The sequence below is a fragment of the Periplaneta americana genome, chromosome 9 (genome assembly GCF_040183065.1).
Source record: "Periplaneta americana isolate PAMFEO1 chromosome 9, P.americana_PAMFEO1_priV1, whole genome shotgun sequence".
Lineage (NCBI taxonomy): Eukaryota > Metazoa > Arthropoda > Insecta > Blattodea > Blattidae > Periplaneta > Periplaneta americana.
The window spans coordinates 38,921,897-38,940,026 of record NC_091125.1 but is presented as its reverse complement, the minus strand read 5'-3'; the positions used below and the strand labels follow the sequence as shown (position 1 = coordinate 38,940,026).

Genomic DNA, 18,130 nt, shown 5'->3' with positions numbered 1-18,130 from the left:
TACGCCAAGGGGTGTCACTCGCTTGCCTATGGAGCGATCGGATGTCATGCGTGCGGTAGAGCGGTATGTTTCTAGAACAGTTAAGTTGCACGGCATTCCTTTACCGACCGCTCGTCCTTATTTCTACTCCGGAACTATCCCCACTACTCCTATTACTTCCCCTTTTTCGCGTCGCTGAGCTGTCAGGACTAAATAATTGGTTGTACATGGCATTTCCTTCCTTGAAATTGTTATATTTTCTGTTCAGCAATGTATAATTCACACTTCCCCTAATAAGTTTTAAAGATTTATTAGACCACTGGCGCAGTGTAGGCGTAACGAGGGGGCTCAGGTTTCCGACGCTACGTCTGGTCGTGGGTTCGAAACCCACTTGAGCAGATTATCTGCTTGGGCTTTCTGAAGTTTTCCCTAAATGCAGCGTTAAGCTGTACCTTTACCATTTTCTATAACACGACAGCCTTTTATTAATTAAAAAACACAAAATATGTCGCGACTTCAAATACCACCTAGAGCACAAACTGTGCCTTGTTAATGCGATGATCTTCGACTTCCGCCTTTGTACCCCCAGGAAAGACCCGATACGCAATTTGGCTGTAGGCTGAATGGAAGGAAGGGTCACAGACTCGAATCCCTGTGTTTCATACCTTGTCCGGGGTCGAGATAATCCCATGCTACAGAATTTCTACAGCCTATTCGTCTCTGTCAGGTTATAAAGCCTTAATATCAGTACTGGTACAGAAAACTTCGAAGAAGAAACACACTTCGACCGCTTTTACCCTCAGAAAAGACCCGACAGGAGACTGAATGAACCCGGAGTGTTCTGAAGTTTGGCAACGATAAAATTTCCGCTGCCACCCGGGATTGAGATCGCGACCTTCCAGTCCGTAGACAGTTATTCTACCAACTGATTTACCTAGCAGTATTTGAAAAAAGAAGCAGTAAATTTTAACACTGAAAATGTATTATGTTATCACATTTCATATTTATTGTGGGGTGGTTTCGAAATATGAAGGTCAGAGATAATTCGTACCCATTTAAGAATTAAGGAGCAAAGTACAATTTCCTCATTATTGCAAGCGTCATAAGATTCTTAAGCGTCTCCTATCCTGTATATCCTGCTACGTTATCAAACTGTAATTATGGCAATTAGAGAATATTTGCCAAGGGGCACGCTCACCTCGTCGTTGGATGAATGAACATTGCATTTTATGCACTGAATTTACAAGGAAGTGCTAAACTGTGTGTCAGTCTGCTATATTGTTTAGTGAGATTCTCTAACAAGATTAACAGTGTTAAACCATTTGTCAACAAAAATTAATTATCTTCTTACAGAAGCGTGTGTTAAAATAATTTGCACCTGTTGGTAAGATACAAAGTCCATTCACGGAATAAAGCGAAACAGCAAATGGAAGAAACGTAAAATCACATTTAAAATTACCGCATTCTGTGAATTTTGTAACTTCTATAAGCATTTCACTTCATATTTCATGATTATTATCTACTTTATCTATTATATATTTGTAAGGAATTTAACACAGCCTTAGCTTTTAAAGGAAAAAATACAGGAAAAAATAAAGAAAGAAATTAATAGCTTCATTTATCTTAAATTTAATGTATCATGTATAAAATGAAGATTCATTTGTAAAATAAATCAGTTTATTTATGTATATACATTGTGATGGTGGTTCCGGTACCTGTAATATTCGGAACACCAATTATAATACCAGTAACAGACAATTCACAAAAATAATAATAACAGAAGCGAGATTTCTGCGAGATTTAACTGATTAGCCATGCACAATTTGGGCTAGGAACATAATGAATACATCTGAGAGGAACGGAATATATTAAATTAATGTTCTACTTCATTATGCCGTTAGTCGTCGGATTCATCTCTTTCCATCCAGTTCCTCCAGTAACTCCTATCATTACATATTCATTTCCAGTACTACTCTCCTTCTCCTGCCCAGTTTCTCTATTATGTTCTCTCAGGCAATCCTAAAGACAGTAAAAAATTTAGGGGTATATTTAGATTCAAATTTAAATTTTCAAAGTCAAGTGACCTACATATGTAAGAAAACTTTCTTCATAATTCATTCCCTCAAACACTTAACCAACGTTTTACCTCTCAGCCTTAAAAAGAACCTGATCCAAACTTTAGTGATGCCCCACTTCGATTATTGCGATTCTCTGTTCACGAATCTAAATACTGATCTTGCCCATAGACTACAGCGTGTTCACAATATCTGCGTTCGTTTCGTTTGTAACATTAGAAAATTCGATCATGTAACACCGTCACTAGAATTGTTGTCTTGGAGTCCACTTAAAGAAAGAAGATTCTTCAACTCTCTCTTATTACTATTTAAAATCATCCACACCTCCACACACTCTTACCTAGCATTTCGTTTTGTTTACTTTTCACTACCTCGAACCCAGAACATGTACCTTCTCTCTATTCCTCTGCACAGAACATCCTTCTACTCATCATCTTTCAGCATATCTATTCCACGCCTCTGGAATTCTCTCCCTGACCATGTAAGAGACTCTCGGACAATATCAAAATTCAAATTTAAATTAAAAAATCACATTCTAGTTCGTGGAATTGTTTGTTGAACATATGTTAGGTTGCGCAACTTCACCTTAACCCATGACATATAGTAAATATTGTAACTATGCTGTTGTAAAATTGAAAATTAATATGTAATGTATTTATTATTACTATTATTATTATTATTATTATTATTATTGTCAGTTATCAATATCATCATTGATATCTCTGTTTTCTTTCTTTTTTCTTGTATTAGCTCGAAGAGAGCTCTATAGTGCTCTTTTGACTCTGTTGACCCTCTACAGGGCTTTAACTTAATTTGTATTATTTTCATCAGTGTTTGTATTTCTTTTTTGTATTTATATGTGCTATCTGGTAGGATGGAAGAGAAGGCCTTATGGCCTTAATCCTGTCAGATTAAATAAATTATTAAATTATTAAATCTTCCTCTTTCTTTTTACCTTTCCTTTCCATGACCTGCTTAACTTACGCTATACATGTATAAAACATTTGAGTTGTGTTATTCAATGATCTCATTTAGTATCTTTCTTTTACTTCCTTTGTTATTCTTTCATTTGTAACTCAGTCTCGTTAAGTCTTTGTTGGTTTTTTCTGAAATATTTATTTATTTATTTCTGCTACTGTCAATTTACTGCGATGTTTATCAATTTGTCAAACAGTGACAGACTTTCCATTCAATACTGAGTTATTTATGGGACAGTTTGAAAGACAAAGTGGATGTAACTTACTTACAAATGACTTGAGGAACTCTGAGGTTCCTAGTATCATATCCCACCTCCCTCATATCTATTTTAATATTATCCTCCCATCTACGTCTTGTGGACTCTGCATCCGAGAGGCATGTAATCTCTTCATAGATGTCCCAATCAGCTCTTCTAAAAGGATTTGCATTCATCTTGGGGACGGCGTGACGTCGAACAATGCGCAATAATTCTCCATTTCAATAGGAACTCATGTTCTAAAATTTCAATCTCATTGCAGGATGGCAGCAATGGTTGTTCTGGGATCCATCTGTATGAAGAACACGCACTGGCACGATATTAGCATTCAATATTTTAAAATTATCGTCCATTCAACAGAGCTAACGTCTTCACTTGATATTATGCATGTATTCATCTGGTGGACTTCATCTCTCCTGTCCTTGGTAGGAAGATCACACCAATTCTGGACGCCTTTATTTCGTAAAGCTTTTCTATAGCCCCGTCGCTCTTATTTCCGGTAGTCAATCACGTTGCAAGTCGGCTACATTTAAAGGTGTGCGTCTTGTGATTCGCTGCTGATCACGTTATTCATTTTCTAAAGCTCGATAAATACTTAATATAATAGCCCGCCATTTTGGCTCTTTCGTTGGCGTTCGTAGAAAGCACACGAGGACGTTATTTACCGCTCAATTATTTGCTCAATTACAGTGCGTTTGTCCACACCTGTGGAGTAACGGTCAGCGCGTCTGGCCGCGAAACCAGGTGGCCCGGGTTCGAATCCCGGTCGGGACAAGTTACCTGGTTGAGGTTTTTTCCGGGGTTTTCCCCTCAACCCAATACGAGCAAATGCTGGGTAACTTTCGGTGTTGGACCTCGGACTCATTTCACCGGCATTATCACCTTCATTTCATTCAGACGCTAGTCTCCAATTCTAGGTCTTTGCTTTACCAGTCCGCGCTTAACTTCTGGATCACCGAAGATATCTGTCAGGCGCATTAAGAAGATAGAGATCGCACCAAGTAGGAAGACGTCCCAAAATGAGAAACGTAGGAGTGAGAATGCTCAGATGTGGGAGTGAAAGCGCTGACTTCTCCTCGTGAAGACTTTGCAACACATACGTCACCTCAAATATTTCGTAACGCTCGATGCACGAGAGCGTAACCATGAGCGTAACTCTGTGATCGATCACTTTTTTGGTCAGACTGCCGATGCCGTACTGCTTTTTAAGACCTTGCGATGAAGGCTATGTTTACTGCCTTGCAGACATTCATAAAAGCAAAATATAAAAGGGCATGCACTTGAACCAAGATCTATTCTAGGAATAGATAATCAATAATATTTTGTAGTGGTGTGTACGTTCGGGAAGGGTTGCGACAATGGTAGGGGGTTGAATGAAAATACGCATGCGCCGCTAGATGTCTCCTTGCCTGACTACATCTCTAGCTACTTGAAGGAAGGAAGGAAGAAAGAGAGAAGCTTTCACTGATAATAACTCGTAAAATTTTGAGCATTATATAATTTTATCATACCTTATTTCATTTTACATCATTAATTTAATTCGAAACATATTAATCAAGATCGGTGTCGCCAAATAATCTGTTTTCTCCTTGTTTGACTATTATCTTGCATCCGGATGCAGTGCAATAAAAGAAATAAATGAGAGAATAAGAAAACGTAGTTGAAGAAGTAGCAAACTTTGGTATGATAGAAATTAACATAGGTAGCTAAAAACTCAGATCGCAAGATTGTTGAAGTCGATATTTAAAGTTGTAGCTTTGTTATATGTAAGTATAATGTGAGTTTAACGATTAGAGAAGAATGACGTCTTATCTCGTATTACAAAATAGCCAAACACTGATAATAGAAGGATGATACCGGTAATTACAGTCCTTGCTGATAATGTCGCTCGTAAAGAGTGATATATTTTAACTTTGTACTTCCGATAACGTCAACAGAAAAGCGTTATATAATATGATGATTTATTGCTGTATTCTCCGCTTTTAGGACTTTGAAATACCTAATATTATTCAGAGCCACTTCTCAACAGGTTATCTTCTTCTATCAGCCAGTTACGTGCTTCCCGTTTCAGCTATCCCCAGCAGGATCCATTAGTTTCCAGTGTAATGCTGTCAATGAAATTCCATTATAATTCTGCTTATATGGAACAGATAAATTCTTTGTAGTTTGAAATAGTTTTTCGTGAGGCACTACAACGTCATCTAGATATTTAGGCCTTTCTGTGACAACACTAGACGCTCTCACATGGCGGACTTCCCCGACAGTTTGATCAACACGATGCAGGACAACCGCAGAGGTGTCACAGGACAAGTAAAAGACAAGGACAAACACCCAAGTTCATAGAATGGAGATAAATCTGCGTTCACCTCGAAAATCGAACCACGAAGCACAGGTGCTATCCATTACTTTTAACTTCGTTCTGTTCTGTCTTTATCCAAGCTCATCCATTACAGATTTTAACTGATCTTACAAATTTCAGTATGGTTTACATGATATCATTATTTGTCTTCTTAATTTTCGCATCCTGCATTAAGTATATAAAAATATTGGTAAGCAAAAGAAATAAATGTTATATATATATATATATATATATATATTTTTTTTTTCAAAATTTTCACGCAAACGCGTGCCTTCAACAATTTTGAAACTCAAAAGTAGTTTCTGACATGCCAGCGATTTCTCCTAAAATATTTCGACTAATTTTAATCATAGTAGACCCTATCTCCAAGTAATTTGAACCTGGAATTATGCACATGATATATAATAAATTTATTATAAATGAATGAGACCTTATTTAAAATCCTCAGCATATAGTAGTGGCAATGATTTTCTGTACAATATTTTATTGTGTAGAATAAACTGCCAGATGTAATTATATAGTTCATATTAAAGGTGAAAAGATTTTTTCGAGAGGAATTCATTTTTATCTACAAACTTATTTTGTTATTGGTTGTTATTTTACGTCTACATTATATCGTCTCTGGCACAAAAGATTCCTCAATAAGGACCATATGATATATAAGGATAGCAAAAGAATCACTCTTTTTCAAAGAAATAACAGTAGTTATTTCTAAACCCCCCCCCCTTTATGCTTGAGCGAATATCCACAGAAGCAATTAGTTTCACAACTTCTCCTTTAACTATCTGATTTCACAGTAACTTATTGCTGATAATTTGATAATAAAGAAATATACAGAGCGTTCATGAGGAATCAGATTTTGCTCAGGTAAATGTCGTCGGAGTTTTACTCGTTATAGAGAACGCAAAGTAGTTCGATTCGTTTGAAACCAGGGGAAAATTAATAACTCATCTTCTAATTGCCATATTTACTTGATATTTAGAACACTGATTACATATATCAAACGTGTACAAATTTTGATGAAATTTACGGAAGAATAACGATTTCTTCCGAGGGTATGAGACAAATTATGCTCTCAATAATAAGCGCCAAAGTATAGATTTCATCACACTTCTGATATTATATTGCATTACGCGATAAATGCAATTAATTTTATGTATACGATTTCATTAGCAACCTAGAAATTAGAATGAAATCTAGAATATATAATTATTATTGAAATTATCTATAGTATGTAGGCCTATACAGGGTGATTCATAAATACATGTACAAACTTCGTGGGTGTAATATAGAGATAAAAATAAAACTAAAATGTTCTATACAACTTTTCCCACAAAACTTACTTTCACAGTTATGATGCAAAATGTTCTACCTTCCTAGGTATCAAAAACATGTACCAGTAAAGCCAGTGTGTCATGTTTTCTTACATAGCGACTGCGTTATAAGTTTGTTATTCGTACACCCCAATACAGTTGATTCCGACGTGATAGGACTTTGTTTACTGTACGTAGGTATGAACTGATCTTGAAATTTTACAGAACCTGTTCAACTCATTCCGAACAGTTTCATAGCCATTTTGATTTCACTGCTGTAGTTCAGCTACGTTCGGAATTTGAGTGGCATAAACGACCGCCTTCAGATGCCCCCAAAAGTAGAAGTCTGGTGATCTGGCTGGTCAAGCGACTGATTTTGCACGATCTATCGTACCGTACACTACTGAAGCCTACTGAACTAGAGACAAAATGAATGTGTACTTACGAGATGTGGTTGCGCCATACAACTAAACATACCTACATATAGTAAACAAATTCCTATCACGTCGGAATCAACTGTCTTGGGTGTACGAATAACAAACTTATAACGCAGTCGCTATGTTGGCGAACGTGACACATCCGAAGGCTTTACTGGCCCATGTTTTTTATGCCTAGCAAGATAGGACATTATGCATCATAACTGAAAGTAAGGAATTCCGGGAAAAGTGGTATAGAACATTTTAGTCTCAATTCTACCTCTACATTACACCCACAAAGTTTGTACAGGTACTTATGAATCACCCTATATATTCCAAAGTCAATAAAATTAAGAATTGGTCAACAAAAACGAAAAGAAGACAGACGGGGACGTTTCTACAGAACTTCTCTAGATTCTTTATCCACATATCGCAGAGGTACTAGGGAGCGACATAAATAAACTATCGTTAGTGACAGTTGACTCCACTCCAAATTTGCTTATACTGAGACTAAACACTATTCCCATCGAAACTCCGCTAACAATAGAAAATATAATTAAATGATTTCCCTCAGTTTCAGCACAAGCTGCAGGATTCTACAGCTCTTATGATTAAGCAAATTTTGAAGTTTTAATTCGCACTAACATTCAGTTATTAATATATTCAGGATAAGCAATTTTCTTAGCATCTAACACAATATAATGGGATGGATATAAATTCTTGCTGTGATTTCTTACGTTTTTCTTCAATTGTTACATGCTGCATCTTCGATAAATTCTCAACAACTAGGAAAGACACGGCTTCCTCTGGAAATATTTTCGTGGAACGAATTCCAATATTAATAAATGTTCTCTTTAGTTCTAGAACGTGTAGTGGTTTTAATTTATATCAATAATTTTGCGACTGTTTCGTCACCTTCAACCCACAAACTTATTGCCCCGCATAAGTTAAATTTTAGATGTTACATTCTTCTTCAATTCTTTTGTTTTTTTGAGTTTACTTCTTTCACACAGTTTCTCAAACTTTTTTTGATAGGTGTTACTATTTTGTGTTTTTCCCGTGTCTCTAGACATTTCTGAAGGCAAAAGTATTTCCTTTCTTCAGCCAATTTGAATATATTTTCAGAAACACAGCAGGTATTTGTTTACACGATTTCCAATAACGATAGCAAGGTACGAAAAAATGGAGTTTCAAGTGATTATAGGAAATATTTTAGTTTTATCCTCTACGCGAAAATCAAATTTCTGTATAAAATAATTCACAACTGAATCATTATTCACATGTTGAACTGCAACTTTTTCCCCCATAATTTTCGCATCAACTTCATAACGACTCACTGTCAATTCCATTATGAATACTATGTACCATATAATTTCTCACTCAGTGTCATCATCTTCACGCGAAATTTAACTGTAACCGGTGTTAACCATGAGAGTTTCAAAGCATTTTGACGTCTTGTCATGAGGAATCCCTATGAACAACATTTGAAGATATTTATGACTGACGCTAGGATTGTACTGGCTTATCGCGCGGATTTGTAAATATTTCACCTAATAACAAAGATTAGCAGGATGAGACTTTTTACAACGTGTCTTATAATGCTAGAGGAAGTCACAGAATAAATATCACCATGTCCTTTTGTGTCTCTTTTTCTAAAGTCAAGAAATTTGAAATCATTCTAAAATTGTTCGATATGATATCAAATGGATGTTAGTTATATGTTATATAATGGTGAGATAAAAAATGCACGCCAGATTTCGAAATGGAGCACTGAAAAATGTATATAAAAACTGGAAGCTTCAATGTTAAAAAGGAACTTGTACAGACATTTCAAATTATTTTTATTAATTAAAGAGGGCGACAGGTGAAAATCTATAAACACAATAATTATACTTATACATATATACAGTAGCTAAATATTGTGTGCGTGAAAGACTTCATAAGAACATCACAAAACTATTTTGAACTTCATATTCGACATTTGGAAATAAACATTTTGTCAGCTTTTTGTCTAAGCCAGGCCACCGTGGAACGTGACTGCGAGAAAATACCTTGCACATTTCTCCTGAATCGAGAGTGGAAAGGTTTTGTGAAGAGCAGTATGGACAGAGAACACAGGCTCAAGGGACGGCAAGGTTAGAGTAAGGTATTAGTACTTACATAGTTGACAATGACAACGAGTAACATTACTAAAGACCAAATTTTTCAATAGATCCAGAGAGAAGTAAGAGCGTAATGAGAGTTTTGAAAAATTATCCGAAGATCACGAAGATCCTGAAGTATTCTATTTGGGATGTTTTTCAAAACAAAAGATTTTCCTGAGGTACACAGTTCTCCACTGGGTTTTCCGGATGAGATAAAAACAATTAAAATCTTTGAAAGTAGTGTCTATTTTCAAGTCAAACTCTGCCACTCTGGTTCAGATAAATTCAAACATAATTTTAGTATCATGTTCTTTTTTAGATAGGCGTAAAAGTTGTGAAACCTCCATACTAAATATGACGAAGTATATTTTTATTGTGGATAGACCTTCAGTCTGTCATGCACGCGGTCCGGGTTCGAGTCTCGACCTGGCCTGGGATTTATCAATGAAAAACGCATAATGACTAGAGATGAACAAAACTAACTGCCGCTCTCGCTCGCGTGTTCGTTGCATTTGTCTTTCGAATTTCGTCTCGTATCTCTCGTGCGCTTCGAGTCTTGCTCATCATTCTCGATATCGCATTTGGTCGGCGTGGAAAGATTTCTTAACTTTGAATAATATACATCATTGAAATAAATAACATTAGGAATGTTTGAGACAAAAAGACAAAACAAAACAATATCGTAGTTATCAAAATGTTATGGTTCTATTATCAGATATTACCTAAGATTATATAAATAGAAGAAAAACAATTCTCAAATAAAATTACATTTCTAAGAAACATAAAACATAACGCTAAATAAAGTGCTCATTTTTTTTTTACTTGAAATTGTACACTTGATCTCAAACTTACGAAAAGAAAAATCCTAGCCTTTTAATAAGGGCCTAGTAATTATATAAAGAAGGAGCAACGGATTGTTATACACTGAAAGGTAAAGATGATGTTTCAGATAGGCTAATTGATTATTTACACATATATAACATTTGACAAAACAGCTAAAAATTCAGTCTGGTCTGTGAGTATAAACAACTGTGACGATTCAAGGCTGCTTGACGTTCGAGACTCGACAATTCCCGAAATCTTGAAACAGCACAAACAGTCTTTACGTCAACGACGCGATGTAGTCAATATTGTCGTGCGGATTTTCGGCTTTGCGGGCGCTGTTAGTCTTGCTTTCTCGATCGTTGTTCAACTCTAATAATGACACTTGTAGCGGACAAGGTCTCAGTTAGGTTTTTTCTCGGGGTTCTTCAGTTTCCCCATATTAGTTTTTCGTCAAAATTTCTCTTTTCCATCATAATCCCACAGCATTCCTCGAACTCTGGCTAAGCACGGAAGGGGCTGCCCTAGGGACGTGAGGGGTTGCTGTTTGAAACCTGGGTACTCAGTTAACCTTAGTGTAGTAAACCGTGTGGGTTGGGGATGCGATTTGCTTGAGGGTTAGTGCAGTAGATCTTGAAAGGTTCAATTCAATGCTTTCAGCTGCGAAGCTATAACCTAGGCTAGGCTAGGCTATATCTGAAATACGTCAGGATTCCACCATCTACTCGCCAACCGTAACCAGTTAATTGTGTCATGCATTGAAGATAAAATTCACGCGCTTATTAGATATTTTTGTCCAACATACGTCACTAACCTGGCGGCAGGAAAGCGAAGGCAGTGCACGATATCCCAGAGATAACGAGTGCGGAAATTAGTGAAAATTTCCGTCCGAACTTGTTCATGGATAAGTACGTGGCTACATAGGCCGGAAGTTCTATCAAAGCCACCAGAATGAAGGAGGTGTACTTGTTGCTGCCAACGGACACAGAATTCACCGTCAAGCCGAAGTACACGAACATTATGCTGACCCTGAAACAAAAATATTGCTTATGTACATGTTGCGTACTGAAGTCACAGAAAACGGAATGTTTCAATTACTGCAGATGGCGCTTACACAAAGACAATTATTCCATGCATACACACGTTGGCTCATATGAATACATTGTGTCTACACATTATTGTATATATCCATGTCTGTAACTATATTACCTGTAAACGTGTGCATATATAATCTATGGTCCGTCTCAGGAATCTGTATAGTAGAAAGACGAAACAAGACCTCTGCGCAAGTGGTATGTGGGAGGGCTAGGGCCAATGACCGCTATGAGGGGAGGCATTGGTTGAACGAAGCTACCAATCGCTTGCAGAGAGGGGATCATTTCTATCTGAACTCTTTACCACGAGCATCTTACCTCTTAGCGGCATCGAGCTGATGCTGCCCGCAATACACTCCGTCACAGATAGGCTCCGACCCCATATGCGCCAAGTCACACTAAAATTCCTAGGACGGACCATAGGTGTGCATTTGAATGTGTACCCTTGCATCTTCATCTGTACTGTGTCTATATTTGCATCTACCCATCTAATCATCTATCTACCTATCCGTATCTATAAACGTACATATTGATATCTTCATATGTTGTGTCTACTTATATTTATATTCCTATATCATTAGCATATGTATCTGTACATAAGTAACATAAGTATTATACTAAGAATGTAAAAGGAATGCATCAACTGTTACTCATTCCAAAGCTACTTGAAACCACGTCCCCATTCGCCAGCTTACGAACTGATAATGTGTACAGTACAAGCTTCATAAAAATATTAACGAATCACTATACCTGTATTAATCCTTGCGGTAGTTGAATGGTGGACCTTTAGCCTGTCAACACCACTCATCAGTTTCAGCTTACTCCTGCCCAGGCCGGTGAGGTGAGTCCCACACAAGTTTACTTGTATCTTTATATTATACCAACATACTTTTTTAGTCCGTTGTTTATCGACGCTCTATTAACTAAGTTATTTAGCTTCGATGGAATTGCTAACAGTGAGATGGTATTTGGCGATTTGAGGCGGAGGATTCGCCGTGTGATTACTAGGCTTCGAAATTGAGACACATTACTCTGAAGTTAAATACACACAGAATAATACAGTGCTTACAAAGCAACTGGCAAGGTAGTCCTCTCCCCTCATACACACATTATGTCAGATGGGGCTTTTGCAACACAGATCCAGCAATGAAAAAATTAAACGTTCGCCCAAAAGACAAACGTAAATATTATGTAGGTCAGAAAACATTACATTAACGTCTCTCGGGTGTAGAAACGCAATATTTCTTTTAGGTCTATAAACAGTCGTACAGATAAACATTATTTTTACAAAAGTACTTAGTAAGAATTTTAATAATAATAATAATAATAATAATAATAATAATAATAATAATAATAATAATAATAATGTATTATTAGAATAACAGAACACACATTATTTGAATCAGACAGAGCTAAAAGGAATTAAGTCACTTTTGACAACTTTTCAGGAGAAGCAAAAAATATTCCACTAATAACACAAATATTATATTTTTATGTTATAGAAGACAAAAGAATATTTAAAAGTCTTAGTTCCTTCTTCCACCGTTCGATGCGCATGACATCAGTTGTTCAAATTGTTGCATAACCCAAAACTTCACATTTTGACTTAATTCCTTTTAGCTCCGACCGATTCATTTGTAATTGTACATAAATTACAATATAAGGAAACGAAGAGACATAATTACAGCGTAATTATAAAATATAGGTCACAGAAATATACTTGTTGAGAATAATAAGATTAGCTACTATAAAAGAAATAACATTTACATAAACATTAAAAAAATAATATGTTCTTTTAATATAAATCTAATCCACTTTTGAGCAAAACTCGTGTTCGGGGGGACAACTGAACACTGAACATAGAGAACGAAGAAACGAAGGTAGTATTATAATATACTCTACTGAAAATGAAAATAACTCAAGTACATATTGTATTTAGTAGTCTAAGAATTTATTAGTAAGAAGTCAGAATGAAAGTTTTGTAGGTTAAGATGATAACAAAATAGGGTAAACTGAGAATGAAATGAATTACCGCTGAAACCATAGATTTTGTCTTACGACCTTGAGCTGCGGGCCGCTACCGATCTTGGACCCGTGATATATGGTTATTAGTTGTTGGTGGTAGTGATATGTACCGTGGGCTCTCCACTGGGCTCATGGTAGCTCGTCGAACCGGGGTTGAGGGACCACGGTGAAGCTTATGCGGAAAAGTAAAGGTTAACGGGCTTAGATCAGGTAATTTAGCAGGGCAGAATAGGCCTACTGACCACCATGTCCAATCCAGCTCTAATAAAAGTCAATGTGGAGGTATTGCAAGCCATACTTTTCATCTAATCATTACTTCGGATTTCAAGATCTGTTTGGGTAAACGATTTGTAAACAAAGTGTCTTATGTTTTACACTGAGTTAAGTGCAGTGCGAGCACTACGTACTACAGGAAGTAATTTTCTTATCGGATACTTTCGCCTTCTTGCTAAGAAACAAAGGACTTCCGGCATGTGATTAAACTTCAAAATACTTTAAATTATATCTCGTATCAGTCAACACAATGTATCTGTTGAATTTAGATTCACTCTATAATTACTTGAATTAGTGGTTATTTTATTAGTGTATTTACTGTATAATTATATAATGCGTGACTTTATGATATCCGTTTTAAGGAATAAAGTATTTTAAGTTCTATCTCGAACTTAGAATATGCACGAGGGCTACCAAAACTCCACCTTAAATTTGCGGAAACTGCGACGAGCATATTATTGTGCTGAATAGAACATCCAGCGACAACTGTTGCTACTATTGAAACTAACAAAGACTCTAGCCTTACTAAAATTCTAATAATAATAATAATAATAATAATAATAATAATAATAATAATAATAATAATAATAATAATAATAATAATAATAAAATTGAGAAAATAGCAGATTACTGCGTTTAGTTTCGACAACGCGTTTGCACAGTATTTCTCGTGAAGGAGAACATTTTACCTTCGGAAATTAACAACTAATTACAGAAGGCTTACGCCTTCGTCTTGTTTGAGTCTCAGTGTTTGAAGTCAGGTACGGCATTTTGGAGTAGGCATAATCAACCTTCATCTAGCCGTTCGACAACAGCTTCGACGGAAGACATGAGACCTGACGTCCTTATCAAAGAGAATCGTGTAACGGTTCGAGAAATGGCTACCAAGCTTGGAGTAGGTCGTAATGTCATCCAAACTCTGTTGGGGAAACTGCGCTACAAAAACATTTGTGCATGTTGATGGGGCTTCCTTTGATTTCAAGGCACAAAAATAACAACGTCAAATCATCAATTGTTGCAGTGATATTGTGAACACGGTGACTACTTCTTCTTACGCATAGTGATGGAAGTCTGTTCATAATTTGTATCCCGAAACCAAACATCAAAGCATGGAATGACCACAATCTCAGACAAAGAAAGAACCAAGGACTATGCATTCGGGTTCCATGGTTATGGGCACAGTGCTTTGGGATGTTGAAGATGTTGCGATGACTGATTTCCTAGCTCACAAGCAAACTATTAATGCACATCGGTATCAGGAAAGTATGAAAAAGATTTGTCTGGCTTGAAAGCTAGTCTCCAACATGACAACGCCCGACGGGCCACATATTTCGTTCCGTCATTCAATAGATTGAAAGTAACGACTGGGGATTCTTCGTCACCCCACCCCCTACAACCCGGAATTAGCACCATCAGATTTCCACCTCTTTGGATTCGTCAAGAAATGCCTGGGAGGAGAATATTTAGAGAGGGATGAATAGGGTGCAGGAAGTCGTGCTCCGCCGGAAAGGACTTCTACCGCACAGGCAAAATATGTTGACAGAGCTGAAGACAATATCGAAAGACAAAGAATCTTTGAGAAGTAGTTTTATATATACATTTCCCTTTTACACTACCCTGAGCCTCAGCATGAAATTAGCGATCATGACTTTGAGTACAACCTTCGTATATATGTGAGGAGGAGGAGGAGGAGGAGGAGGGGAGAAAGAGCAGTGCATAGAAATTGAGAGATAGATAGGTAAGTGTAAATTGAATCGTTATACACTGGAAGTACGAGTAAATACCCTTACAGGCAAAGCTGCTAGCTGCTATGATGCCTACTATATCAACAAATTCCTCGTTATGAAATCATCCCTGTATAACAACGCGAATTCTTTGAGGCTGCAATCTGATGCTTCTCGTGCTAAAATTAGTGTTCGCCTATGGCTTGAAGCATCTAGAAATATTCTGTACGTACATACTACATGCATGAGTAATGAATCGTGTAGTTAATCTTCTTTCCACAATGAAATTCGATAGCTTTAAATATTTATTTGGCTTCCATCGTGTACCACATAACTTTGATATTGATGATTAGTCGTCAAACTTGGCGATGTATGACATATGGAATGTGAAACTATTTTTATATTCTAAAGTAAATTTTACTTTGTTTATTTAATCTTTAACATCTCGATCGCTAGTGTGTACTCGTAGTAGCCAAATATTCAGACGTGTAATCACTTTCAATCCTCGGTGTGTTAAAATATGTAATTCTACTAGTTAATATTTTTACTTGACCTCTGTTCACCGTCTGGTTGTCTGAGTGCTGTAGTGACAAACACTGTCAAGAACGATCACAATAATTGCCCTCCATTAATCTTGTCTCATAGTAGGCCTATTGTAAGCCGCGTCTGAGGCTCAAGCGTTAGCGCACTGGTCTTCCATCCAGGCGACACGGGTTCTATTACCGGTCAGGTCGTGGTGGAATTTGTGATGGGAAAAACAGACGTTTCAGAGGTTTTTCCTCGATGTACTCCTGTACATCTATTATGCCATCAAAACTCTCCACCTCCACATTTCTTCTATTACCTACATAATTAATATAATAGGCATAAGGGCGAGCGGTCGGTAAAGGAATGCAGTACAGCTTAATTGTACTGGAACCATACCCCTATACCGATCGCTCCGAAGGCAAGAAAGTGAATAACCCAAACACCCCTTGGCGTAACTAAATGGATTCGCCTGACCCAGGTGCATATCGCTGGCGACTGTCAGGACTAAATAATCGTACTGTAGTACGGGTTTCCGAAGCTGATATGGGAAGGGCTTGGCGCTCCGAACTCTGGGACTTATCTACAGCTCGGATGTTTGACAAAATGCCTTTTATTACTGATTTTACATAGGCCTATGTGAAAATTATATAACTTTAAAAACGTTTCGAGTTATTTATTAATGATAGTGCCAATTTTTATTTTACCTCTTTTGCCTATATAAGCTCTGCCTGTTTAAATGCAAGTGTTTATTTTGCCTTTTCACCTGTCAAAAGTAATGTGAAAGTCTTTCTCCTACCTACCTATCTACCTACCTACCTATTTGCTACGTATTTTTAAGTTTTTAACAACCAACATTTTAACTGACTTCAATTTACTCTTCTCATTACGCACGATAATGTTGTTTATCCCACAATTATAACCTTTTGCAGAACTGATTTCATTATACAAACGGAATTACCAACATGATTAAAATCTCCTTCAGCCTTCCCAAGTCATAGCATCTGAATCTTCCTTTGAGATATTACCGTTTTTGGCCAGAAGCAGCTAAGAGATACTACAATTGTCAACTAATGAAAGGTAATACGACAGTTGTGATAGAAATTCATCTACACCAGCTTGATTCAGACATGCTCTAGTTACGTTAGTTGATACAGAACGAGTCCCATACCTGTGGAGTAACGGTCAGCGCGTCTGGTCACGAAGCCAGGTGGCCCGGTTTCAATTCCCGGTGGTGCAAGTTACCTGGTTGAGATTTTTTCTGAGGTTTTCCCTCAACCCAATATGAGCAAATGCTGGGTAACTTTTAGTGCTGGTCCCCGGACTCATTCATCGGCATTATCACCTTCATCTCATTAAGACGCTAAATAACCTAAGATGTTGATAAAGCGTCGTAAAATAACCTACTAAAAAATACAGAACGATGTATATCTGTAACGAAAATTGTTCTGTCCGGTAAACGACAGAGTTTAACATTAAAAAATTTACAAAATGTACCTTGTGGCAAACAGCCAAACAATAACAAGGCGTGTTGCATGAGATCATATAGGCCTGAACTATGGGATAAAATACAGTATATCATGTCTTTTTTAAAACGTATTGTGTCTTTTTTCATGTCTTAATTACAGTTTTGAGCAGCACCGGCGTAGCTCAGACAGTAACGCGTTTCAGTACTGACCCGGAGTTGTGCACGAGCGTGGGTTCGATTCCCGCTTGAGCTGATTAATTACTCGTAGTTGGTTTTTTCCCCAACCGTAAGGCGAATGTCAGGTAATCTATAACGAAATGTAACTTTTCGTTCTGCAAAAGAATTTTAAAATGTTACATTTATTCGGATTGAATTTCTGTCCAGTTAAAGGACAAAACATTCTTTCAATAACTTATTATCATAATACATTGCTCTCTTAAACTGACTGAGCACATTGGGAATTCAATCAATGGCTTCCCCAAAATACGCTATGCGCTATGAAATATAAACAGGTCAATATTTACCAATGGGCAGACCGAGGCAGTTGCCCGGGGCGTCAGAATTCAGGGGGCCGGTATTTTCTGCCCGAAGAGCCTGCAAAACATTCGCGAATTTTGTTATAAGTGAGGAAAAAGACAGTTTAAAAATCGGTACTTAAAATGTTCATCATATAATCCTT

General features: G+C 37.0%; 1 protein-coding gene across 1 annotated transcript in view; it reads right to left on the bottom strand.

Annotated features, from left to right (window-relative positions):
• LOC138705838 (organic cation transporter protein-like) overlaps nucleotides 1–18,130 on the bottom strand; it is an 85,786-nt gene that overhangs the window by 4,844 nt on the left and 62,812 nt on the right. Inside the window, exon 10 of the mRNA XM_069834512.1 lies at nucleotides 11,157–11,371. Within this exon, the coding sequence (XP_069690613.1) occupies nucleotides 11,157–11,371 (215 nt within the window). The remainder of the gene's footprint in view (nucleotides 1–11,156; nucleotides 11,372–18,130) is intronic.